The 27,933-nt window shown below is 37.1% G+C and overlaps 1 protein-coding gene across 1 annotated transcript in view; it reads left to right on the top strand.

Moving 5' to 3' along the window:
* Nucleotides 1-27,933, top strand: part of MTPN (myotrophin) — a 60,580-nt gene that overhangs the window by 29,630 nt on the left and 3,017 nt on the right. Inside the window, exons 2-3 of the mRNA XM_067747112.1 lie at nucleotides 7,499-7,612; nucleotides 8,459-8,542. Coding sequence (XP_067603213.1) covers nucleotides 7,499-7,612; nucleotides 8,459-8,542 — 198 coding nt within the window. The remainder of the gene's footprint in view (nucleotides 1-7,498; nucleotides 7,613-8,458; nucleotides 8,543-27,933) is intronic.

The following is a 27,933-nucleotide window of genomic DNA, read 5'->3' as shown; positions in this document are numbered from 1 at the left end:
TGGTACAAGTAAAATATGGTAAAAAGTACAGTTTTAATGTAATAAAAATCTGTTGTATATTTAACAACCAACAGGCTTCATAGTGCAATGACAGGAAGGAGATTAAAATGAAACTGGTTCAATTATTCTTGCTAAAAAGGGAAAGGTGAAGCTAGACAAGCCTGGATGTGGTGACAAGTTAGATTTGTCAGCCTGCTTTACTTGAACTGCATATGGCAAATAGAAGCTGTGTGCAGTTACTTGTCACCTGCCTGGTTATTTACACCCATATCATGGTGAGAATTTATTGCTGCCCAACTCTGTGACAGTGATATTACTGCATGATGATGTCTTTAAAAACACATAAACTTTGTCACTAAGGAAATCCCCCCAAATTCTGTAATCAAGGTATTCCTATAAAGATACTATTACAAGACTATAAGGCTAACCAATTTTTAGCAACTGTTTGAATTATAAATATATGATGATAATCTGAATTCATAACCAGGATTTCAAAAATTTGTTTTAAACATCTAGTAGAGGTGGACAAGTCAGAGGAGGAAACAACGAAGGAATAGAGAGCAGGAGGAAAACTACAATAATGTGGTGTCCCTGAAATCAAGGGAAGAGAGAGTGTTTAAAAAAGGAAGGAGTGATCAACTTTATCACTGTTGGGAGATCAATTAAGGTGAGGACTAAGAGATAACCTTTGCATTTTGCAACGTGGATGTCTTTGATCTCAGCAAAAATGGCTATGGCGTAGTATTGAGGGTGGAAGCCAGATTAGAACAAGAAGTAAGAAACTGGAGATAGCAAATACAGACAATGCTTTTGGCAAGTTCAGCCGTGAAAGGGAGGAAAGAGAATAGTAACCAAAAGGTGAATATCACGTCTAAGGATAGTTTTTTGTGTTGCTGTTTGCGTTTTTAGCCGAAGAGTTGAGAATGGCATATTCTGATGAGAAGGAGCCAGTACAGCAGGAGAGGTTGAAAACACAGGCAAGAAAAGGGATAAATAAATAAGTTTAAGAAAACAAGAAAGGATGATATCCAAAACTTAGGTGAGGGATTGGCTTTAGATAGGAAAGGATTTGTCAGTTGCAGGAAGGTGTGGTAGAGAGAAGCTCGGGAGGAAGTTCATGTCCGAAGACAGTTTTCTGTTTGAAGAAGGATATGAGGTTATCTGCTGAGAATAAAAAAGAAGCAGGAGGCTTATAAAAAAATGAAAGAGATTTAAAATAGCCGCTGTGGAAGGTAGAAAAGCAAGATAAAAAGGAACATGGTAAGATTGTCATGTAATGCTAAGGGACCTGTTGAAATTGTGCATCTCTCTCTTCTATCCCCAGAATCTGGGAGACAAAATTAGGGTTAAATTTTTCTCTGTAGCTGGTAATGTTTCATGAAGTTAGAATGAAGATTACAGAATAGGTGTCTAACATCCTCTCTTCTGATGTAACTCACTAATGCCAAGGGTGAGGAGAAAGGAACTAGATAGAGCACTATCTTCCTTCCCTATTTCACCACCACTACTGAAGTTACCACCCATCCAGACTGCTGGAAAGCTGGTGAAATTGTCATTCAAACCCCTACATCAGTAAACATACCACTGATCTCAAGTAACTGCTGCTGTTACTGGATAACTAATGCATTATCAGTATTTGCTTGAAATAGAAGATGACTTACTTCCAAGTCCTTTGCTTCAGCAATTTCACCATTTGTTCAGTCTAAAAGCTTCTATCATGTAAAATTTAGTATGTGTCAGAAGGTATACTAGCCACTGGAGCTGCAAAAGTAAATAATAGTGACATGATACCTGACCTGTGTTCACAGAGGATACAGACAGAGGCAGGTTAAGTAGAATGTAACAGGGAAAATACAAGGTGCTTTGGGCACCCCTGTGAAGGTTGTATGACTCGAAGTTGCAGTAGTTAAAAGATGACTTTCCAGAGGGAGTTTGATTAAAGCTTGATTCTAAAGAATTAGTAGGAATTAACTGAACAAAGGACAGTGGGGAGGAGTGCTGTGAGAATTAAAGCTGGAAAGGTAATCACTGGATATAGATCACTCCAAGTCTTGTAAACCGTGTTTAGTTGTTTAGACCTATTCTCTAGGAGCAATGGGTGGTCTTCAGAGTACTTTTAAAAGGGGAATAATGTGACCACATTTTGTGTTTAGCAAGATCCCTGTAGCTGCAGAGTAAAGGATGGAGTAGGCATAATGGGGCTGGAAGTTGGGGTGGCCGAGTAAGAGGTTTTTTTCAGCAATCCAGACAATTGTTTTGACCTCTAAAGCCCACCCAGCTAGTAGGAGTCGTATGGATCCACTCTTATCCCACTTAAAAACTTCTTGTTCCGTGTAGTTTGTTGGTTACAGAAGTCAGGAGCTTTTCATTCAGCACTAACAATGAAGGAACTTGACCTCAAATAGCTTTTGCTCTTTAAGTCTCCCATGAAGGTACTGTTACTCATTCCTACACCTATTCTACCTCAAATATTGATTTGTTAGCATCTCATTTTACAAGAATTAGAGCCACAGAGACTTGATTTAGGAAAATCTATGTTACTGAGGTGTAACTGAAATGCAAGAAACTGCAGATATTTAAAGAGTGCAATTTGATAAGTTTTGACACGTATACAATCATGAAACCATCACCGTAGTCCAGATAATGACTAGATTTCATTACCCTCAAGTGCCCCTTCATAGTCCCTCCCTTCTGTTACCCCCAAATAAGCAACCACTAATCTGCTTTCTATCAGTATATATGTTTGCATATTTTATAATTTTATGCCAATACCATGCTTTCTTGATTACTGCAGTTTTTAATAATTCTTGAAATCAGGTAGTGTTAGCTCTCCAAATTGTTCTTTCTTTTCAAAGTTGTTTTGGCTGTTATAGATTGTTTGTATTTCCATATGAAATTTAGGGTCAGTTTGTCACTTTCTTTTTAAAATTTTTATTTTATTATTTTTGGCTACGTTGGGTCTTCGTTGCTGTGCACAGGCTTTCTCTAGTTGCGGAGAGCGGGGCTACTCTTTGTTGTGGTGCGCAGGCTTCTCACTGCCGTGGCTTCTCTTGTTGCGGAGCACGGGCTCTAGGCGTGCGGGCTTCAGTAGTTGTGGCATGCGGGCTCAGTAGTTGTGGCTTACAGGCTCTAGAGCTCAGGCTCAGTAGTTGTGGCACATGGGCTTAGTTGCTCCGCGGCATGTGGGATCTTCCCGGACCAGGGCTCGAACCCGTGTCCCCTGCATTGGCAGGTGGATTCTTTTTTTTTTTTTTTGCGGTACGCGGGCCTCTCACTGTTGTGGCTTTTCCGTTTGCGGAGCGCAGGCTCAGCGGCCATGGCTCACGGGCCCAGCCGCTCCGCGGCATGTGGGATCTTCCCAGACCGGGGCACGAACCCGTGTCCCCTGCATCGGCAGGCAGACTCTCAACCACTGCGCCACCAGGGAAGCCCTGGCAGGTGGATTCTTAACCACTGCGCCACCAAGGAAGTCCTGTCAATTTCTTTTTAAAAAGCCTGCTAAAGTTTTAACTGGTATTGCATTGACTCTATACATCAATCTGTGGAAAATTGACATCTTTACAGTAATGAGTCTCCCAATCCGTGAACATGCTGTGTGTCTCTCCATTTATTTATTTAGATCCTCTAATTTCTCTTCAACAGTGTTTGGTAGTTTTCAGTATATAGATATTGTACATTTTTTGTTAGACTTACTAAGTATTTCATAAATTTGTATGCTATTGTAAATAACATTGTTTTAGTTTTGATTTGCAATTATTAATTGCTAGTGCTATACAAAAATGCAGTTGATTTGGTATATTGATCTTTTGTCCTTCAGCATTGCTAAAATTACTTATTAGTTCTAGTAGCTCTTTGGTAGATTCCATTGGACTTTCTGCATAGACAATCACACCATCTGCAAATAAAGACAGTTATACTGCTTCCTTTTCAAAAGAGATGGGGTTTGTTTGTTTGTTCCCTAGTTGCACTGGTTAGAACCTCCAGCACAGTGTGGAATAGAAGGTAGAAACTGACATCTTGTCTTGTTCCTGATTTTAGGAAAAAAGCATTCAATCTGTCATAAATTAAGTATGATGTTAATTGTACTTTTTTTGTAGAAGCCCCTTATTAGGCCAGGGAAGTGTCCTCCTTTTCCTAGTTTACTGAGTTTTTATCAGTAAAGGATGTTGGATTTTGTCAGATACTTTTTGAGATGATTATATGATTTTTCTTTGTTTAGATGTTAAAATAGTGAATTATGTTGATTGACTTTTTCAAATATTCAACCAACCTTGTATTCCTGGGGTAAACACTACTTGGTCATGGTCTATTATACTTTCTATATATTGTTGGATTCAGTTTGCTCAAATTTTGTTTAGAATTTGTGTTCGTGAGGGACATTAGCCTGTGGTGTTCTTTTCTTGTAAGTCTTTGTCTCGTTTTAGAATCAGAGTAATGCTCACCCCATAGAATGAGTTTGGGTGCTTTCTGTTTTCTGGAAGAGCATGTAGAATTGGTATTACTCTTTTTTTCCTTAAATGTTTGGTAAAAATTTACCAGTGTAGCCACCTGGGGCATGGGAGTTTCTTTGTGGGAAGATAGTCTGTGAAGTCTAATATTAGCACTTTCTGTCATTTTTTTTTTTCTGATCATTCTGGCTAGAGATTTATCAGTTGTATTGATCTCAGAGAATCAGATTTTGATTTCTATTATTTTCCTGTTTTCATTTCATTGATTTCTGCTTATTTTGAACTTAATTTTTTAATAGACTTAATTTTTTTAGAGCATTTTTTAGGTTCATAGCAAAACTGAGCAAGGTACAGAGATTTCCATATGTCATTTCTCCCCCTAGTTTCTTTTTTTTTTTTGCGGTACACGGGCCTCTCACTGTTGTGGCCTCTCCCGTTGCGGAGCACAGGCTCCAGACGCGCAGGCTCAGTGGCCATGGCTCACGGGCCCAGCTGCTCTGCAGCATGTGGGATCTTCCCAGACCGGGGCACGAACCCGTGTTCCCTGCATCGGCAGGCGGACTCTCAACCACTGCGCCACCAGGGAAGCCCTCCCCCTAGTTTCTTAAGGTAGAAGTACAAAGATCGTTAATTTGAGGCCTTTCTACGTTTCCAATACAGGCATTTAGTACTATAAATTTCTCAGTAAGTACTGCTTTTGCAAAGGCCTGCAGAAGAAAATCCTTTCTTTCCTGTCATTCACACAAAGCCTTTCCAGTATTGTCACTTTTGTCTGCTAAAATAAGAATTGTAAAGCAGCATCTGCAGGGATAAAGGAGAAAGTTTAAACTCACAACAGTTCCTTTTCATATGCATTTTGCATGCTTGTACTAAGTAAGGAAGGAAGATATTGCATATTTTGACTCAGGAAAATATCTTTTTTTTTTTTTTTTCTCTGCGGTACGCGGGCCTCCCACCGTTGTGGCCTCTCCTGTCGCGGAGCACAGGCTCCAATGCGCAGGCTCAGCGGCCATGGCTCACGGGCCCAGCCGCTCCGCGGCATGTGGGATCTTCCTGGACCGGGGCACGAACCCGTGTCCCCCGCATCGGCAGGCGGACTCTCAACCACTGCACCACCAGGGAAACCCAGGAAAATACCTTTTTGACAAAGCTATCTTATTGAATACTTACTGCAGTTATTTCTTTACTTTGTTTCACTGAAAAGGCCTATCCAGTTAATCCTCTTCAGTTAATCCTCTCCAGTTAATGTAAATAATGGAAAGGAAATAATAATGAAAGGAAAACTAGTTTTATCCAAATCATTTGAAGGAGTACCTCTTTGCCTCAAAGCCTCACATTTCTACAGTTGTGAATAAAGACTAAGGTGGTACACCAAGTCACCCTTACGTTTAAATTTGTTTCTGAATATAAAGTATAATAAATCATATCTTTGTATTTCAACCATTATGCAGAAACCTGCATTAACCTAATTTTGGATAATCTTTTAGAACCAGTATAAACCAACATTAGGAATGCACAGCAATAATACTTAACCTCTATTAAACATATTACCCTGTGAGGTAGTGTGTTAGATACTTTACATGGATTATCTCATTTGATGATACACTAAAACCCCGTGAGGTTTATTTTTAGTCCCATTTTACACATAAGAAAACAAAGATTTAGAAAATAACTAGTCTAAGGTCCTACAACTGACTGGTAGAATTGGACCTCTAACCCAGCCTTCGTTGATCTTAAGTATGTTATACACCTTTCTTCTATATTCATATACTTTATAAGAGGCCCTATTTTACTGTAAATATCACATGTTGACTTGAATAAACAACCCATTAGAAGTTACTGCTGTGAATTACTCAAGTACTCTTAACAGAAAAGGGTTGTTTTATCATTAATTCAAAAGAGGACAATTATTTTTGATGAAAGTCTTGATCCTCCACAGAGACAATATATTTGAAATATACATCTGGCCTGGAACTCGGGAACACTGTGTAATTTCGTTTCCTGACTTAAAGCTCTGATGCCTCCACTGATTGTTGTGACAGGCATGTGATCTCACCTCTTGGAATGCTTTTTTTTTTTTTTTTAACGTACCAGCCCTTGAATAATAAGTAAGATAATATAGCTCACTCTGATACTTACTGGAGGATGTAAAACCCTGGAGTTAAACTTTTTCCTTAACGGAAAAAAAAAATACCTCTATATATTTAAAGATTTCAAATTGTTGTTTGAAAAACTGATGCATTATCTTTATAGTGACCCTTAACATTAAAAAGAAAAGACTGAGTAATGGATTTCATTCAGAATTTGAGTATATCTCATATGTACATAGGTAACTTATAATAATAGCTAATCATATTTCTATTAATATTAGCTATAATATCTTAAGTGCTCTACATGGATCATTTAGTTTAACCCTCACCACAACTCCATTAGATGTAGGTATTGTTACCATCATTATGTTTAGTCATGTGATTATTTGATTAAAATCTGCCTCCCACACTGGATGGTAAGCTCCGTGCAGTCAGCAGCCATTTCTGATTTTGCTCACTATTGTCCCCTGTGTGCACAGAGCCGGCCATACAATAGCGCTTAAATGCTGAATGAATGAAATGAATTCTTAATAGCTAATACTCATTACCTTGTGATGATGTCTGCCTCCATCAAAGTAGTGATGCTTTCTCTGAAGTATTAAAATACATGTCATATGATCTGTGTAAAATCTAAGTATTTGAACTCATCAGTCTTTGGTGGCCACATCTTGACATCGTGCTGATTGAACTCCTTAGAAATAGAGCACAATAATAGATTTCATTACATTTAGCATTTTTTTATTGTTTTCAGCTTGACTAATCATGATTTGAATTGCTGTCATGCTGTGTGCTATTTGTACAGAATTTAAAGTTCTTGGTTACTTATTTCACGTTGCAAGAAATGTAATTCTTTCATGAAACCCTTGCAGCTTTAAGAAAGTAAAAATAGCAGGTGCCTCAGTTCCCTTCTTCAGTCTACCATCCTTATGAATATTGTTTTCATTTGGCTTCTTTTATAAGGGAGAAGACGTCAACCGGACACTAGAAGGTGGAAGGAAGCCTCTTCATTATGCAGCAGATTGTGGGCAGCTTGAAATCCTGGAATTTCTGCTGCTGAAAGGAGCAGATATTAATGTATGTAAAGAACACTGTCATTCTAGAAAAAATTCTTGTATGCTTTTGGGTAATTGTTTTCTGTAGATTTATAAAATAGTTACTGGTGGAAACCTCATATGAAGTAAGAATATAGTCTGAAATTATACCAAATTTCTGTAACTTAGAAATACATAGTTGTGATTTTTTTAAAATAAGCAGAACAAGTTGATTTTTTTTTAACTGATAAAACTGGGGGGTAGATGTTTCCTTTTCAAGTTCTAAAGCAATGTGAGAGTTAGCACTATCTGTAGGTGGCAAATAGCTATCACCCAATGGAGCATAGGGCTCTGCAGTCATGAGAAATCTAAACTGGATTTTTGGACAAAAGTCAGACAGCAGTCATCTCTTGACTCTTGCCTTTTGTAGCTGTTGCATTTCAGAGTTTTAGAAAAATGTTTAAGTAACCATGACAGCAAGTGAGATGAACTTTTCACATCTCAGGGGATACCATGTCACGTGGCCCAATTGTGGCAATCTTTTACCTCTTCATTGGCTATGTTCCACCCCTCTCGAGATTCCCTTCCTGCACCACATTGGCACGTCTACAGTAATGCGGAGTTGAGGCTCAGAGAGTTTAAGTAATTAGTCATGCAGTAAGTGGCAGAGCCCAGATTTGAGATGGGGTCAAAGCCCTGCTCCATCTGTTTCACTAGGCTGACTCCCAAGGAGAAACTGCGTGTGGGCTTGGGCCTCTAGCAGCTCCTAAGAGGCTAAAAATGGGTAAACACCGATTTTGAAATATTTATGAGCATTCCCTAATTAGATCTAGAAGGAAGGAATAAATGAAAAATGGATGAGGTGATCTATATCTTTATTATTTCATAGGCTCCAGATAAACATCATATTACACCTCTTCTGTCTGCCGTCTATGAAGGTCATGTTTCCTGTGTGAAATTGCTTCTGTCAAAGGTGAGGTCAATTGCTGATTTTTATTGCTTTTTCCATTACTATGTAACTGTTTAAGCTAAGTATTTGGTTGTTAATTTACTTAAATTTTGTGTGGCATCAGGGACAGAAAAACTAGAGGTAATATCCAAAATTGAGGTCTAGAGCAATGTTGCTCAAAACAGCTGGTCCACAGGCTGTTTGTTACCAGTTCATGGTGGGTAAAGAGGTTGGGCTAGAAAATAAGTCAACACAGTCTCTCCTTCATCAAGAATATCTTGCTATTTAAAAAAAGTTAGCCAAACTAGGCATTGTAGTTAATAATCAGTAATATAGAAAATGTTGTCCCATGCTAGTAACAGTTTGCAGACTGGTACCATATTCACATACCACGGTTTGAAATTTGTATAAACTTCATTTTCTGTAGTACGTACTGAGCAAGATTATTAGAGGCAGATTGCTGTAAGGGCTCTCCAAGTCATCTGGTTTCTTGATGTGATTGAGATCATGGTAAATTTGTAGTTTTCCAGTGTTTTACCTTTGCTATTACAAGCTCTTAGATGAAGTTCAATGTCCAGCCTCAGAAATTAACCAGTCAGTTGCAGCCATTCTAGGTGTATAAGATGGGACCTGCAAATCTTGGAAGACAAGAAATCTTCATAAAATAAGGCACCAGTATCAATCCCAAGGTTATCATTTCATGGCCATACTCTGGAAAGTGCTGTTCATAACATTTCATTTGGAATTTTAAAAATAAGCCCTGCTAAAAGAAGAATTAGAAATTAAATGAGTAAATGTATATGAAGCATTTTGCCACAGTATCTGACACATAATAAGTACTCAATAAATAGTAGCTCTTATTACCTCTACGACTAAAGAGGATTTTATGCTTCATAGATTGAACTTCAGTAAGATTTGGAGAACATTGAGAAAGTAGCACATTTGTCTCAACACTTCACTTTTCAAAGATACTGTCTGAAAGCAGTTAATTCAGGTCCTCTAAAACTAGGGGGTTTACCCATACCTTCATGTTAAACACAACTACCGGATTCCTTTAAATGTGTGGTGGTGGTGGTTTTTGAAAAACCACCGGGGGAGGGGTTGGGAGGTTTTGGCATATGGCAACAGGAGTTTTTCCATATTATACACCGTACTGATATGAAAAGCCAAAATAAAGGGGGATATTATTCTTTGCCACTGTAATGGATCCAGGATCTGTGGTAGGATGTACTCACAAAGATTTCCAGCCACTGTCTTTCTCCTTACTGTCTATTCCTCCACAACACCCATGAAAAGATTAAAAAGTACCTTTGAAAACTACTGGATAATTTCATCCCTGGGGGAATATTTTTGCATATTAATGTTAAAAACTCGTTGTCGAAGGCTACAGATATAAATTTACATTTCATGAAAGATTTTTATAATTTCAGTATTTTGTTGGTTAGGACCCTGTATTGCAAGTAACTAAACCCGGCTCACACAGGCTTAAGCATTAAAGAGATCGTGTTGACTCACATAGGTCTACAGTCGAGGCACAGCTTGTCCATGGGCATAAGTCACGTGACCAGCATCTGACTTCTCTTTTGGATATTTCTCAGCTCTTCCTCAGTGTTGACTTAATTCCCTTGGCCTCAATCTATCTGCTAAGTGTAGAGCAAAAGAAACAGTTAATACTGTATTATTGATATATTTGAAAGTTGCTAGTAGGGTAGATCTTTAAAGTTCTCATCAAAGGAAAACAATTTTTAAACTATGTGAAGTGATATTAATTAAACTTATTGTGGTAATCATTTCACAGTATATAAATATATCAAATCATTATGTTGTATACCTTAAACTAATAGTATTATATGTCAGCTATATCAATTACAAATTAATAAATTCATAAGTCAGAATTAAAACAAACAAGAAATGAATGGTTCCTTCCTTCCCCTTCTTTCTCCCTCTTTCCCTGACCTTTTCTATCTAGCCAAGGGTTTTCTTCTCTGAAAATAAAAAACTCCATGGGATCCTTTTTAGCTTAGGGCTCTGGTCATTTACTAAATGAAATGCCCCTAAGCAAGCTCCTCCCTCCTAGCCAGATCTCAAACTGTAGGTCAGAGCTGTATTTCTTTCTGATAAGCTTCTCTTTCCTCCTAGGACAAACAGAACAAGATGTAATTATTCTTATGATAGAGCCAAAACCGTTGTTCCATATTTCTTATTCCCAAAACATGATGCTCTAGGTGACCGAGACCTTGTGGCTATAAGATTCCACTGTTAAGATAGAATCTTCTACATAAAATAAGTTCATGAAAAGCTGGCTTGATTTGAATGTACATTAGGCCCCTGATATGTTATCCCAGAAGGGTCTTTATAAATATGTGCTGTGTTGCTGAATTACTGGTTATAAGTTGAGTTTCCTGACTTTTAAGTAGTTTTTTAATTTTACTTGTGCCCATAATATTCTTTCATTTGTGTCTGATCCTTAATTTTTATAGCTAAACAAGTGACATTCAGAGATGGCTGTATTGATGGCAGACCATTTGTAACCATGTAGAGCTGTTATTGATTTTAGATGAAAGGTTTTTTTTTTTTACCTTTTTGAAAGCAACATAAAATTTAGTTCTTTTTTCAAAATTAATTACTTCAATTTTATTTTTGCATAAGCTCCTTTAATGTGTACCCTATAGTTCTGTTAACCAAATTTTTGAGGGGGGAAACTGTGCTCTTTAAAAAATCCTTAATTGCTAAAATAAGGCTATTCCAGTGCACTTTTTTAAAGTGCAGTCAATGTTTGTATTATGAAATCTGGTTTATTCTGTCTTTTATCAAAAGTAGAATCTTTATCAATTACTATTGTATGTAGTTTAGAAGTTTTCCACATTCATTGACATCTCTAATGTACAACTGATCCGTGAACAGCAAAGGTTTGTATTGAACCAGTCCACTTACACACAGATTTTATTCAGTAGTAAATGCTGCATATACTACACGATGCATGGTTGGTTGAATCCACATATGTGGAGGAACTGCAGATATGAAAGGCCGACTGTAAGTTACAAGTGGATTTTCAACTACAGAGAGGGTCAGCGCCCTTAACCTCCCCCCACCACGCTGTTCAAGGGTCGACTACATTATTCCACTGGTATATCGTTAGCATAGGAAAAAAGCCAAAACAATAAATTTTAAAACTCAATATGATCACAACTAATAGAGAAACACAAAAATTACAGAAAACAAAAGAATGGTAGAATGTATAAAATCAAACTCTATGCTATATGCTGTATTACTTACTGGACTTTTTAAAAAAACTTTAATGCGATGGAAGATGAAGTTTATGACACAAGTAAAAATTTAAAACATTTAATTCTTTATTGTCCATATAGCAAAAGAGGAAAGTAACATCTGTGGGAAATCTAATATAATCTTTGTTTATATAATCTCCAAATACATAAGTATAATCATCTCCATTTTATGGATGAGGTGACCATCTGTCCTGAGGAGGTTAAATAACTACCTGAAGTCTAATAGAATATAATGAAATCAAGATTTGCTCCAAGTTATATGACTCAAAAACCCATGTTCTTTCTACTACTTGAGAGTGGCTTTCAGACTTACTGTCAGGGATAGCTATGAGAAATGAGAAATGATTATGTATATTTCCGCAGGTAAAAGATATTTGGCCTGATTTTTAATTGATACATTCATGAATGAAAAAAATGTAGCGATCAACACTTGTGGGACTTCCACTTGAAGCCTGAGGTCTGAGCACATGCCATGGTATCTCCTTTTTGCCCTCTGATGACAGAAAAGATGTTTTTAAAATGAATGAATCAACATCTGTTTTAGACCATAAGACAGCAGGGTTCATTAGACAAGAAATTATAATGAAGCCTTGAGAGACAGAAGGCAGGTAGGATGAAGTTGAAGAAGAAAACATTCCCAAACACGAGCATGAGAGGACTGTTGGTGAAAGGTAGGAGTTGATCCAAGGCAGCTTGAAGCCCAGAAGTGGTCAGTACCCTTGAGGAACAGATGAGTGAAGAGTTGGATGTGCTTTCAGGAAGAAACAAATGAGACCCAGAGGTGAAGACTGAAGGAGGTATGCAAGAAGTCAGTATGTGAATAAATCTAAACAAATATTGAAATACAAAACAAACATGAACATTTAAAATAAGCTAAAACAAGGCTCCCCTGGTGGTGCAGTGGTTAAGAATCTGCCTGCCAATGCAAGGGACATGGGTTCGAGCCCTGGTCTGGGAGGATCCCACATGCCACAGAGCAGCTAAGCCCGCGAGCCACAACTACTGAAGCCCATGCTCTGCAACAAGAGAAACCACCACAATGAGAAGCCCTTGCACTGCAACAAAGAGTAGCACCCACTCGCCGCAACTAGAGAAAAGCCCACGCGCAGCAATGAAGACCCAATGCAGCCAATAAATAGATAGATTAATTAATTAAGCTAAAACTATAGAACTGTTAAATAATAACTTAACAAGAAGCAAGGGAAATGAACAAAACTCCTGGTATTCTCACCAAATCCAGAGTACATGAGAAACATTAGTAAAACTGGTGAAAGGAAACTGATGAAGCAGGTAAAAAATGCAGGCTCGAGAAGCATCCTGGGTAATTGAGTGGTCCCAGGGAGTAAGAAGCCCAAGTGAGAGTATGAAACAGAAGAAGTGGCAGCTGCACAGCAGTCATTAAAAAGGCCAAGCCTAACAGACTTCAGCCTGATGTTATGAAAGCAAAAACAGACGGTGTAAGCACCTGTCATTTTGAATCATAATTATCTCATGGTTGAATAAGGTTCCTCCTTCTTTGCCCTAAAAAAATCTTAACAGGAAATTTTTGGAATAAAAGAGATATTTAAAAGATGTATAAAAATATTACTGAACTGATCTTCCTGATTAGAATCTCAGATACCTGAATAATAGCAGCGTTGCATGAACACATTATTTAGAAGAGAGTTAATCTTGAAGTGGTACTCTTGAACTATAATGTTATAATCAATGGATGTTCATAAGTCCAAAATTCATTTATTTTTCAGTTACATATAATTTGAAATCATCTAGTTTCTGTGTAGTTAAAGAAACAGTTCTCTAAGAGAAATAATAGTTTACCTGTAGCATTAATACACTATCATGTTAGACATTTCCTTTAACAGTACAGTATATAGTATTTAATATATACCAAATTTCTATAATATTTATACTTATTAAAATTCTTTATAATCTATGTAATCCCTTTGATAATAAAGGATTTTAAGAAGTATCCTTATTTTCTAAGGAAAACTGTTTCTAAATAATCCACTAAAGGATATTGTGGGGAAAGGGGAAATACTTAACATCTTTAAAAGATAATACAAGTTAACCTTTAAGTTCGCTATCATTTAGAATTCAGACAGGTAAGCTTTCAGTCATTTACTCTAGTGTGGTTTATACTCTGTCCTTTATATACTATATATTAAAAATGACCAGTCAACCTCCTATTAAAACAAGAATTCTTTTAAACAAATAAATAGAAAAATTACCCCAGCATGAGAGAATCACAGATCTCATGAACTGAAAATTTAATGAAAGTTTTTAAAACATTATAATTACTGTTTTATTCTTAGATTACAGAAACAAACTGACAGTATACTTGTTATTATAAACCCATTTGTTGTTAGTGATAATACGAAGCTATATCTGAGAGAGAAAAGTCCAAAAGAAACTTTGCTTTTTTGTTTTCCATCATTTCTCTGCTTTATACTGTGTCAAAGAATTTACCTCCTTAGCTCAGTGCTTTGTGACAGCCTGGAGGGGTGGGATAGGGAGGGTGGGAGGGAGGGAGACGCAAGAGGGAAGACATATGGGAACATATGTTTATGTATGACTGATTCACTTTGTTATAAAGCAGAAACTAACACACCATTGTAAAGCAATTATACCCCAATAAAGATGTTAAAAAAAAAAAAAAGAATTTACCTCCTTAGGATATCTGCTGTAATCTTACAACGGAAATATGTAACCACTGATGCTTGTGCAACTCTGATGTTAGTGAAGCACAGCTGTTTCAGACCACTCTGTACATTCACTGTGTGGGACAAATGAGTGAGAAACAAAGGTTTACTCAACAACCTTCCTTTTATAAAAAGAAAGTCAAAATGATTAACGTCTTATGTACAATTGCTGTAGAGAAGAAAAAGTACTAAAAATCAGTCTGTTAAGAAAATATAGAAAACCACCTTATCTGATAACATTGATGATTTTGCCACATGTATTTTCCGTGCTGTATTTTAAAAAATCAAGCGGCCAGTTAATAATAAAATTTGAATACCCCTCTCAAATACCAGCATTGTCAAATCCTCAAGAAGGATCTACGGTACAGATTTTGCTGCTTGAATTGAGAATCAAGTGCGTAAGATATAAGGACTTAGAAGTCAACCCTTTCAGCCTAAATAAGTAGGTGTGCTGGTAGGTAGAAACATTTTTTTACTCAAATTACTCACTGTTCTACTCCCAGTAAAATCTAAACAGTTTCACACATTCTCAAGCACACATTTTATGATTACTTGGAATCCCCAGAGTTCTCCATATAACATGGGCAGGTTTGGTTTCAAAAAAATTTTAGGACAGATGACCTGCAAAGAACTGAGCAATGCCTTTCTGAATTGCCTTAGTTTAAGAAACTGTGTTAGAGAAGGACTAGCAGAATTGATACAGCTAGAAAACTTACCCCCCTAAATAACTGAAGAAACCAGTTGTTATGCTGTTTTGATATATCTCACAAATCTCATCCACAAGTATGCCCATTGTAAGCTCATTGTTTTTTTACCTGTTTAGCTCTTTTAGACTGGAGTGCATCATTATTTTAGATAGTTTGTTAGTGACATAAACTGTGTGTTGTGACATCACACACCCCCAAGTTTGGTTCTGAGTTCTCCTTCCTAATACCTTTGGGGCTTTGAATAAATTCCTTATCATCTCAGTCTAAGCATCCTCTTCTGCAACATGGGGCCAGTACTCATCACATAGAGTTGATGAGCAGGTAAATTAGCTCATAGTTAAAATAGTACTTATACATAGGAAATGTCATTTAAGTGCTTTACATATATTAATTCACTTAATCATCACAGTAATCCTATGAAGTAGGTACGATTTTTATCCCCCATTTTACCATTGGGGAAACTGAGGCCCAGGGCATTAGGAAGCTTTCCCAGGATCACACAGCTCGATAGGAGGAGAGTTAGGATTCAAACCCCATCACTTTGGCTCCAGAGCTTGTGTCTGTAACCACTACATTACACTGCCTCTCAGTGTAGCCAAGTAGTTAGAAGAGACACTGTATGCAAGTCATTGACGGCAATACTGAGCTCATCATAAATTCTCAGTAAATACTAAGACCAGTTAGGATTGATGCAGATGACTTTGATGTATTTCTCAGAAAAGGGAAGACTTGCTGCAAGAATGAGGGTTCCCTGAAAAGCAAGCTTTATGAAAATGACTGTTTCAAATATAAACAAACTTTTCATCCAAAACTTACAGTGTACCACATCATAGGTAATATATTGGCTCACTATCTGAATGTCTTTGGAGAGAAGTAATTTGAAGGCTCATTTATACTTTCTCCCATCCCTTGTATTTCCATGATGAATTTCTCTCTGAAACCTTGAAATGATCTTTCTGTTTTTGCTAGATATGACTACAGTGGAGATGTTAAAAATCATATTTTCACAAGGGGTAACATAAGAACAAATCTAAGACCATTATATATGCAACTGAAAATGAACTGTAGTCACTGTCTCCAAAGGAGAAATAAAATGAAGAGAAATGTAGAATACATGTCATTCCCTGTTGCATGGTTAGCATGTTGTTTAGAGAGGCAGAGGGGGTGCAGATGAGGAGCATGGCATTGAAGTTAGGAAAGCAAGATTTAACACCTGGTCCTATGGTTTCATATCCAATGAAGCACAGTTAACAGATAATAAAGGACTATGACAAGTGCTGTAAGGGAAGTAGGGTTCAACTGTAACAAAAACTCCTACTACAGAGATTTAAACAAGAAAGTGGCTCTTCTTTTTTGTGGCTGAATGATATTCCATTGTATAATTAGTTCTTATTTTTAAGAGAGATTAAGAGAATTTTTGATCTAGGAGTTACTGCCGAAATCATGTTAGGTTTACCATTTTATTTGCAGAAAGTAGCACAGAAAGGTTAAGGTACTTGCCTAAAGTTACACAGCTAATTTGTGGTAAAATTGGGTGGCCAGGTTCAGTATGTCCTTGAACCACACCACCTGCTTTTTCTTATCTTGAAGTGTAGTTGATGTACAATATTATATAAGTTACAGGTATACAATATAGTGATTCACAATTTTTTTAAATTGAAGTATAGTTGATTTACAATATTGTGTTAGTTTCAGGTGTACAGCAAAGTGATCTGGTTATACATATATATGTGTGTGTATATCTATATACTTTTAGAAATTCTTTTCCCTTACAAGATATTGAATATAGTTCCCTGTTCTATACATACATCCTTGTTATTTATCTATTTTATATATGGTAGGTGCATCTGTTAATCCCATACTCCCAATTTATCCCTCCTCACCCTTCCCCTTTGGTAACCATAAGTTTGTTTTCTAAGTCTGTGAGTCTGTTTCTGCTTTGTAAATAAGTTCATTTGTACTGTTTTTTAGATTCCACATAAAAGTGAAACCATAAATTTGTCTTTGACTTCACTTAGTATGATAATCTCTAGGTGACAACATGGATGGACCTTGAAGGCATTAGCTAAATGAAATACGTCAGAGAAAAATACTGTATGATCTCACTTATATATGGAATCTACAACAAAAACGAAACAAACTCAGATACAGAGAACAGATTAGATTGATGGTTGCTAGAGGCAGGCGGCTGGGTGGAGGGTGTGTGGGGTCAAAAGGTTAGAGGCCTAGAATTATCAGGTAAGTCAGTCCTGGGGATGCAACAACGGCACGGTAGCTATCCTTAGTACTGTATTATATACCTGAAAGCTGTGAAGACAGTAAGGCTTAAAAGCTCTCATCAGAAGGAAAAAAAAATCGTAACTCTACAGTGATGGATGTTAACTAACCTTATTGTGGTGAATTTTGCAATATATACATATATCATATCGTCATGTTGTACAACTAAAACTAATATAATGGTCTATGTCAATTATATCTCAACTTAGAAAAAAAACAAGTGGCTCTTAATGAAATGCCTGAAGGTAAGCAGTCCAGGGCTGAGTAGCTGGCTCCACTTGTCCTCAGTACCCCACACTCTCTTCTCCCCTGTCTTCCCCACTCCTTACGGTTGCAAGATGACTGCTGAACCTCCAGGCATTGTGTCTGTTTGGGGCAGGGAGAAGGGAAACAGTTAAGGACACTCTCCTCCCTGAGGCTTTATTGGAAAAGGAAAGCTATCCACGAGATGCCAGCTTTGTGCCAGATGGCCACCTGTAGCTTTAAGGGAGTCTGGGGATTCAGTGCCTTTTCAGCCTCTATAGGAGAGGAAAGCACAGAAAAAAGGGGTTTGCGCTAGACTTTGGATGAGCCAAGCTGTAGTACTGGGTTGGCCAAAAAGTTCATTTGGTTAATGAATCCATTCAATAAAGTTCTTGGTGAAAATGAAAAATGTGTCTTTTATTTTTACTTAAAACCGAACAAACTTTTTGACCAACCCAGTATACACCTTGAAGTATGATCAGCAACGTGCCAGGGGGCATACAGGAAGAGAGGGAGCCAGCTGTCCTGGAAACTCCAGAAGGGCTTCACGGAAACAATTGAATAAGAGTTAATCAAGTGGTTAAAGGGAGAGCACAAAGAATTGCTTTGTTCCTTTACATTTTAAGAGTCCTTGTTGGGACATTTAATATCAGATATATTTATTCAGGCATTCCTTTTGTACTTGATTCTAACCCACTTTCTTTCCAAAAGTGAGTTGAATATACCAAACCATGGTTGCTAAATTTTTATTGCTGAGATAGTGGTTATATTCCAAGGTTGTGAAACAGTATCTAGCAACATAATACAGAAATGTCCGCCAAGATGTCATGTGTGTATCTAAATGCTAATTTTTTAATTGATTTGATAAATTTTGCACTGAAACAAAGCTGCGTAGTGTTTTAACAATTGATTAGTATAATTATAATTATCATCTTTGCCACGAAAGCCTTCTGTCAAGATAATGTCAGATAACCTGAGTACAAGTTTAAGAGTTTCATTCTTAAAATGTTACTAATCCAGTTTTCTGGCCTATTTGTCCAGATTAAGAACTGGTGGTAATTTTTAAAAAAACACACAAAAAAACCTGGTGGTATAAAGCAGCATTGAGCTATCTGAAGTAAGAAGTAGATAAAGATGCACTCTTGTTTCATGCCAGTATATCTTATCTTTCTAGCTACATTGTAAACTATTCTATTCAAGGGCAGAGATAGTATGATGAATTTTTTTAAACATTCCCCATATTCTACAACTTAACTATCAAATAATACTTGATTGTCTAAAACGGTAACTTTTGAAAATGAAGAAATTACTGGTGAGGTTTTAAAGCTTTTTTACTCCCTAGAATGACAAATGACAAATGGCCTGTCTCTCTACTTGGGCCACTTAACTTGGCTGTAGCAACCTTTTCCTCCTCCAGGAAACTATCACAATCAGAATCACGCTGTAACTATAAGCAGGTGAGCCTAGTCCTTTATTGTATGTGTACAGTCCCTGTCTATATCAATTAATTTTAAAAAACATTTAATTTTTCTAATATCATTTGATAGCCTGTTATTGACACTGCAAGGCCTTGTGATTTCAGAGACTGATAAACATGGTTACTGCTGTCACCATATTTAGTAAAATGTAAAACAAGTGCACAAAGTGTTGTGATTGCTGTGGCAGGAGTTTATGTAACAGCAGACACCTAAAGGAGGAAGAGGTCACGTGTGGTCCTGGGAGTCAAGGGCATAGTGTGTTATAAATAAGGATGTCATTACAACTTTAGGTACCACAAATATAACTTCAAAAAGCAGTTGACACTTGAGTTGAATCTTAGCAACTTAGTGTCCAAGAATCTAATAGAGAACTGGAGTACCTTTCCAAGCAGAAGCAGCAATGTGAGAAGGTTGCAGAGGCAAGAAAGAACCAGCTTTCAAAGAAACAGCTTTTAGTAGTTTTATTGATTTTTGCTATTGTTTTCTTCATTTCTATTTCATTTATTTCTGCTCTGATCTTTATGATTTCTGTCCTTGTACTGACTGGGTTTTCTTTGTTCTTCTTTCTCTAGTTGCTTTAGGTGTCGTGTTAGATTGTTTGAAATTTTTCTTGCTTCTTGAGGTGAGATTGTATTGCTATAAACTTCCTTCTTAGAACTGCTTTTGCTGTGTCCCAGAGGGTTTGGGTCATTGTGTTTTTGTTGTCATTTGTTTCTATGTATTTTTTTATTTCTTCTTTAATTTCTTCAGTGATCTCTTGGTTATTTAGTAGTGCACCGTTTAGCCTCCATGTATTCATGGTTTTTTACAGTTTTTTTTTTCCTGTAATTGCTTTCCAGTCTCATAGCATTGTGGTCAGAAAAGATGCTTGATACGATTGCCATTTTTAAAATTTTCCGAGGCTTGATTTGTGACCCAAGATGTGATCTAGCCTAGAGAATGTTCCATGTGCACTTGAGAAGAAAGTGTAATCTGCTGTTTTCTAATGGAATGTCCTATAAATATCAATTAAATCTGGTCTATTGTTATTTAAAGCTTGTGTTTCCTTATTAACTTTCTGTTTGGATGATCTGTCCATTGGTGTAAGTGAGGTGTTAAAGTCCCCCACTATTATTGTGTTATTGTGTTACTGTCGATTTCCTCTTTTATAGCTGTTAGCATTTGCCGTATGTATTGAGGTGCTCCTATGAGGTGCATATATATTTATAATTGTTATATCTTCTTCTTGGATTGATCCCTTGATCATTATGTAGTATCCTTCCTTGTCTCTTGTAACATTATTTTAAAGTCTATTTTATCCAATATGAGTATTGCTACTCCAGCTTTCTTTCACTTTCCATTTGCATGGAATATCTTTTTCCATCCCCTCACTTTCAGTCTGTATGTGTCCCTAGGTCTGAAGTGGGTCTCTTGTAGACAGCATGTATATTGGTCTTGTTTTTGTATCCATTCAGCAAGCCTGTGCCTTTGGTTGGAGCATTTAATCCATTCACATTTAAAATAATTATTGATATGTATGTTGCTATTACCATTTTCTTAATTGTTTTGGGTTTGTTTTTGTAGGTCCTTCTCTTGTGTTTCCCACTTAGAGAAGTTCCTTTAGCCTTTATTGTAGAGCTGATTTGGTGGTGCTGAATTCTTTTAGCTTTTGCTTGTCTGTAAAGCTTTTGATTTCTCCATCGGATCTGAATGAGATCCTGGCAGGGTAGAGTAATCTTGGTTGTAGGTTCTCCCCTTTCATCACTTTAAGTGTATCATGCCACTCCCTTCTGGCTTGTAGAGTTACTGCTGAGAAATCAGCCGTTAACCTTATGGGAGTTCCCTTGTATGTTATTTGTCGTTTTCCCTTTGTTGCTTTTAATAATTTTTCTTTGTCTTTAATTTTCGTCAATTTGATTACTCTGTGTCTCAGTGTGTTTCTCCTTGGGTTTATCCTGACTGGGACTCTGTGCTTTCTGGACTTGGGTGGCTATTTCCTTTCCTATGTTAGGGAAGTTTTCAACTATAATCTCTTCAGCTATTTTCTCTGGTCCTTTCTCTCTTTCTTCTCCTTCTGGGACCCCTATAATGTGAATGTTTGTGCATTTAATGTTGTCCCAGAGGTCTCTTAGGCTGTCTTCATTTCTTTTCACTCTTTTTTCTTTATTCTGTTCCATGGCAGTGAATTCCACCATTCCGTCTTCCAGGTCACTTATCCGTTCTTCTGCCTCAGTTATTCTGCTATTGATTCCTTCTAGTGTATTTTTCATTTATTGTATTGCTCATCTCTGTTCGTTTGTTCTTTAATTCTTCTAGGTCTTTGTTAAACATTTCTTGCATCTTCTCAGTCTTTGCCTCCGTTCTTTTTCCGAGGTCCTGGATCATATTCACTACCATTATTCTGAATTCTTTTTCTGGAAGGTTGCCTATCTATCTCCACTTCTTTTAGTTGCTTTTCTGGGGTTTTATCTTGTTCCTTCATCTGGTACATAGTCCTCTGCCTTTTCATTCTGTCTGTCTTCCTGTTAATGTGGTTTTCATTCTACAGGCTGCAGAATTGCAGTTCTTCTTGCTTCTGCTCTCTGCCCTCCAGTGGATGAGGCTAGCTTGCATTAGAATTTTCATATGAAAATCTTGAACTAAGAAAGTAGTGGTAGCAAGGACAGGTGGAAAATGTTAGGAACATTATGGTCTAAAGATTTGGTGACTGATAACATGTGAAGTAAACAAGAAGAACTGCATAGTGTCTCCACAGTTCCTGGAAGGTGGTTCTTACCATGATAGTGACTACTCCAGAAAAAGAAACAAGTTTGCAGGAAAAGATCATGGATTCACTTTAGGAATCGTAGAGTTTGCGGTATTTCTGGGACTTAAAGTAGATAAGTCTCAGTGGCATGTATATGTGTTTATATATATATGGGTTTAAAGATCAGGGTAGATATTCAAAATGAGTATAAAGGTTGGAACTTAAATTGTAACATGTATGAGATCAGGCAAAAAGCGAAGAGTGCCAAAGACCAGAACCATGGAGAATCCAGCATTTAAACAAAGCAGAGAGAAAGTAAAGGGGAGGAGGGTGGAGTGGAAGTAGTGGGTGCAGGAAGGAGAGGCAGGCTAGACAGACAGAACTTGGAGATAATATTCTAAAGCATTTTCAGGACAGCATAGATTAGACTATAAATTGCCTTCTGTGTCCATTTTTTACTCTTTCTTTTAGAAGGGGAACCCCAGGTTTTAACTGGGTGCATACATTGCAGCCTAGCTAGTCCTTTTATCTCAGTTTGCCTTGCAGTGGATATGACTCTGTGTCTAAGTTTGGGCTGATGGGATGTGCACAAATGATGTGTGCCACTTCTAGATCATCACCTAAAATGTGAAGCCACTTACTGGGGACTTTCACCCCCACATCCAGCAGGCTGGAAGCACATGTGGAGGTGAGCACACTTAGCAGTAGACTGTTTTATGAGAGAGAAATAAATTAACTTAGTTTAATACATTGTGTTTTAGCCTCTCTTTGTTATAGCAGTTTAGCCAAACCATAACAAATTGGGTCAAAAGTTGTTATTTGTAAATGAATGAACAGGAGTGGGGAAAACTTGGGTGTGGATCTCCCGATTCTGTCACTTGGGAGAGTTGCACAGGGTTTTGATTTTGGAACGATAGAAATAAAACTGATCATAGTTGTCTGCTAGGTGCCACAGTGAGCAGTGTTTACCCAGAAGTAATTTAAGCACTGTTTATATATTTTAACTGTAAAAATCTATCAATATCCAGGACCAGATCGCTTTACTGGTGAGTTCTACCAAACATTTAATGAAGAATTAATACCAGTCCTTCTCAAAGTCTTCCCAAAAACATCAGTACAGATGGGACCGCTTCCAAACTCATTTTACAAGGCCAGCATTACCCCTATACCAAAACCAGACAAGGATGCCACAAGAAAATTGCAGACCAATATCCCTGATGAACATAGATGCAAAAGTCCTCAACTATATGTTAGCAAATCAAATTCAGCAATACATTAAAAGGATCATACTCCATGATCAACTGGGATTTATTCTGGGGACGCAAGGATGATTCAGCATCTGCAGATCAATCAATCAGTGTGAACACCACAATAACAAAATGAAGGATAAAAATCATATGATCATCTCAGTAGATGCAGAAAAAGCATTTGACATAATTTAACGTTCATTCATAATAAAAACACTCAACAAAGTGGCTGTAGAGGGAACATGCCTCGGCATAATGAAGGCCATACTATGGCCACAAGCTATACATCATAATCAACAGTGAAAAACTGAAAGTTTTTCCCCTAACATAATGAACAAGATGAGGTTGCCCACTCTCACCACTTATTTAACATAGTACTGGAAGTCCCTAGCCAGAGCAGTTAGGCAAGAAAAGAAATAAAAAGCATCCAAGTTAGAAGGGAAGAAGTAAAATGTTCTCTGTTTGCAGGTGACAGGATACTCCATATAGAAAACCCTCAAGACTCCACTAAAAAACTGTTAGGGGCTTCCCTGGTAGCGCAGTGGTTGAGAGTCCGCCTGCCAATGCAGGGGACACGGGTTGTGCCCAGGTCTGGGAAGATCCCACATGCCACAGAGCAGCTGGGCCCGTGAGCCATGGCCACCGAGCCTGCGCGTCCAGAGCCTGTGCTCCGCAACGGGAGAGGCCACGACAGTGAGAGGCCCGCATACAGCAAAAAAAAAAAAAAAAAAACTGTTAGAACTGTTCAACTAATTCAGTAAACTTGCAGGATACAAAATCAATATACAAAAATCAGTTGTGTTTCTATACACTAATAACAAATTAGAAGAGAATTTTTTTTAATTCTACATAAAACTGCATCAAAAAGAATAAAATACCTAGAAAGAAATTTAACCAAGGAGGCAAAAGACTCTTATGCTGACAACTGTACAACATTGATGAAATATATTAAAGACACTAATAAATGGAAAGATACTCTGTGCTCATGGATTGGCAGCATCAATATTGTTAAAATGTCCATACTGCCCAAAGCAAGCTTTAATGCAGTTTCCATCAAAATTCCAATGGCATTTTTCACAGAACTAGATTAAACAATGCTAAAATTTTTAGGAACCACAGCAGATCCTGAATAGCCAAAGGAATCCTGAGAAAAGAGAACAAAGCTAGCAGCATCACATTTCCTGATTCCAAATGATATTACAAATATGTAGGAATCAAAACAGTATAGTATTGATGTGAAAACAGGTACATAGATCAATGGAATAGAGAATCCAGAAATAAACCCATACACACACACACACACACACACACACACACACACACACACACACACACACACACACACACACACAGTCAATTAATTTACCACAAAGCAGCCAAGAATATATAATAGGGAAATACTGTTGAGAAAAGTGGACAGGCACATGCAAAAGAATGAAACTGGACCACTATCTTACACCATACACAAAAATCGACTCAAAATGAATTAAAGACTTTAAAATAAGACCTGAAACCGTGGAACTCCTAGAGAAAAACATAGATAGTAAGCTCTTCGACATTTGTCTTGGTGATGAGTTTTTGAATTGGACACTAAAGGCAAAGGAAACCATCAACAAAATGAAAAGGCCACGTATAGAATGGGAGAAAAATATTTGCAAACCATGTATCTGATAAGGGGATAATACCCAAAATATATAATGAATTCATATAACTCAATAGAAAAAAAAAACTCAGAAAAAAAAATCTGATTTTAAAATGGGCAGAGGATCTGAATAGACATTTATTTATACAAAGAAGATATACAGATGGCCAACAGATACATAAAAAGGTTCCTCAACGTCACTAATCATCAGGCAAATACAAATCAAAACCACAATGAATTGTCACCTCTTACCTATGAGAATGGCTGCTATCAAAGATATAAGAAATAATAAGTGTTGGCAAGGATGTGGAATAAAGGGAACCCTCGTGCACTATTGGAGGGGATATAAATTGGTGCAGTCTCTGTGGAAGACAGTATGGAGGTTCCTTAAGAAATTAAAAATAGGACTGCCATGTGATCCAGCAATTTTACTTCTGGGGGTTTATTTGAAGGAAACAAAAATCCTAACTCAAAAAGTTATCTACACCTTGTGTTCACTGCAGCATTATTTACTGTAGCCAAGACAGGAAAATAACCTAAGTGTCTATCAACAGATGCATGGATAAATAAAATGGGGTGGGTGTGTGGGTGTGTATATACACACACACATATGCACACATAATGCAGTGGATTATTATTTAGCTATTAAAAAAAGAAGAAAGTCCTGCCATTTGCAACAACATGGATGACCTTGAGGGCATTATGCTAAGTGAGATAAATCAGAGAAAGACAAATACTGTATTATCTCACTTATATGAAGAGTCTCAAAATTCACAGGTGACAGAAAACAGATGGGGGGGGGCGAGGAATGGGTAAAGGTGGTCAAAAGGTAGAAACTTCCATTTATAAGATAAGTAAGTCTTGGGGATATAATATACAGTATGGTGACTAGGAGGAAAAAATCAATCAATAAACAACAGTTTTTACAGAACCGAATATAAAAGTTAATCTTGACAAAATAGAGAAGCTGGCAATTTAAGAGGTAGAGGGAGTAATGGGAAGGTAGAGAAAGTATCTTATAAAGTAGAGGAATTTGATGGAACAAGAAACAGGTTTTAAATACAAACATATTTACAAAGAAACAGAAACTGCTATTTGAAGTATAAGACATGGGGAGGATGTGGGAAAGGCATGTGCTCCCTGCTAGGGCAGCATCCATGCAGCAGGGAGTCAGAAGGTAATCTCTGAAGTTAATAACTCAAATAGTGGCATGAGTATAGTACTTAGAGCCACGGAAATAATCACTAGAATAACTACTGAAAATGGTTTCCTCAGGAGAGGGGTGAGGCCAGATATACTTAAGTTCTCCAATAACTGCATCAAGTATCAAAAAATTATTTTCTTTTAATATCCTTTTCCACGTTGACAAAATTGGTTTATCTTTTTTAGAAGAACTGGTTTGAGTTCATTAACTTTATTCCTAACATTTTATTCTTTTTAATGCTATTATCAATGGAATTCTTTTTACCGCGAGTTTTCTGGTGTGTATTCTGAGTTCTGTGATTAGTTTGTATTACAATTAGAAAAAAAAGATGATTTATATAAAATTTTTAATACTTTTATCAGATTTTTGGGGTTGCATATAGCAGAAGTTGACTCTAACAAGTAGAAAAGGAATTTTTGAAGATGTTGGACTAGTCAGAGAATCAATAGGAAAGCTGGAGGACCAGGCTCAGAAGAGGCCAGAGCTATGGTAGCTGTAAGACTCTAGATAGCAGGAACTTCTCAACTGTCTCTTCTGGGTGATAACACAGAAATAAATGAGCTCTGACTTCTTGTTGTCTTTCTTTTGTTCTCTCTAATCAAGATTCAAAATCCAGAAGTGAGCGTCCTGCTTTGATGCCTGGCAAGGAAAGTACATGGCACCTTAAGTTACAGTTCTAGGAGTCCACACAATGGGGACAAATGATTACCCAGAATGAAATTAGGGTGCTGTTATCAAAAGAAGGGAAGTCTGGCAGCTAAAAAGCAACAGATATTCACTATGATATTTAACTTTTTGTTAATGCAGAATTACAGTTTACAATGTTAGTCATAAAAACAGTTATCAATATTGAATAAGAAATAATTTGTTTTGCTAAAAATAGAATTACCATATGATCCAGCAGTCCCACTCCTGGGCATATATCCAGACAAAACTATAATTCAAAAAGATACATGCCACCCCTATGCTCATAGCAGCACTGTTCACAATAGCCAAGACATGGAAACAACCTAAATGTCCATCAACAGATGAATGAATAAAGAAGATGTGGTACCTATATACAATGGAATACTACTCGGCCATAAAAAAGAACGAAATAATGCCATTTGCAGCAACATGGATGGACCTAGAGATTTTCTGACTTACTTAACTTAGTATGATAGAGAAGGACAAATACCATATGATTTATATGTGGAATCTAAAATATGATACAAATGAACCTATCTATGAAACAGAATCAGGGACATAGAGAATAGACTGGTGGTTGCCCCAGGGCAGGGGGGTGGGGGGGGCAGTGGGAGAGGGTAGGAGTGGGAATGTGGGATTAGCAGATGTAAACTACTATGTATAGAATGGGTAAAAACAAGGTCCTACTGTATAGCACAGGGAACTGTATTCAATATCCTGTGATAAACCATAATGGAAAAGAATATGAAAAAGAATATATACTGTATATGTATATAGCTGAGTCACTTTTGCTGTATAGCAGTAATTAACACAACATTGTAATTCAATAAAAAATAAATTTTAAAATTTGTTTTGGATACAATGGTCCCAATTATTGTCACTTAACCTGTGTTGGAGTACTCACCACACTGAAGTTCTCACTCACAGATTTCTCTCTCATTTAACTGTAAGTTCCATATGTTCCATAATGCAGTTAAATTCAGTTAGAAAAAGAGAAAACAGACTTTTATAGTCATATTGAGGAGGACTTTGTGATAATTTAACACTTGCTAAAATGTCTGTCATCTCCTTCTTGGTTTACCTAATCAACTTGTACTTACTCAAGGCTCAGCTCAAGCATAACCTCATCCAGAAGGACTTTCTTACACTCTCCTAACCACATCCCATTATGGTTTACAGACCACTCATCACTGTGCATAACGCTATTGTTCTCATCCCA

Source organism: Pseudorca crassidens, chromosome 8 (genome assembly GCF_039906515.1).
Source record: "Pseudorca crassidens isolate mPseCra1 chromosome 8, mPseCra1.hap1, whole genome shotgun sequence".
Lineage (NCBI taxonomy): Eukaryota > Metazoa > Chordata > Mammalia > Artiodactyla > Delphinidae > Pseudorca > Pseudorca crassidens.
Note: the sequence above shows the minus strand (reverse complement) of the source record. Positions and strands in the feature narration are given on the sequence as shown.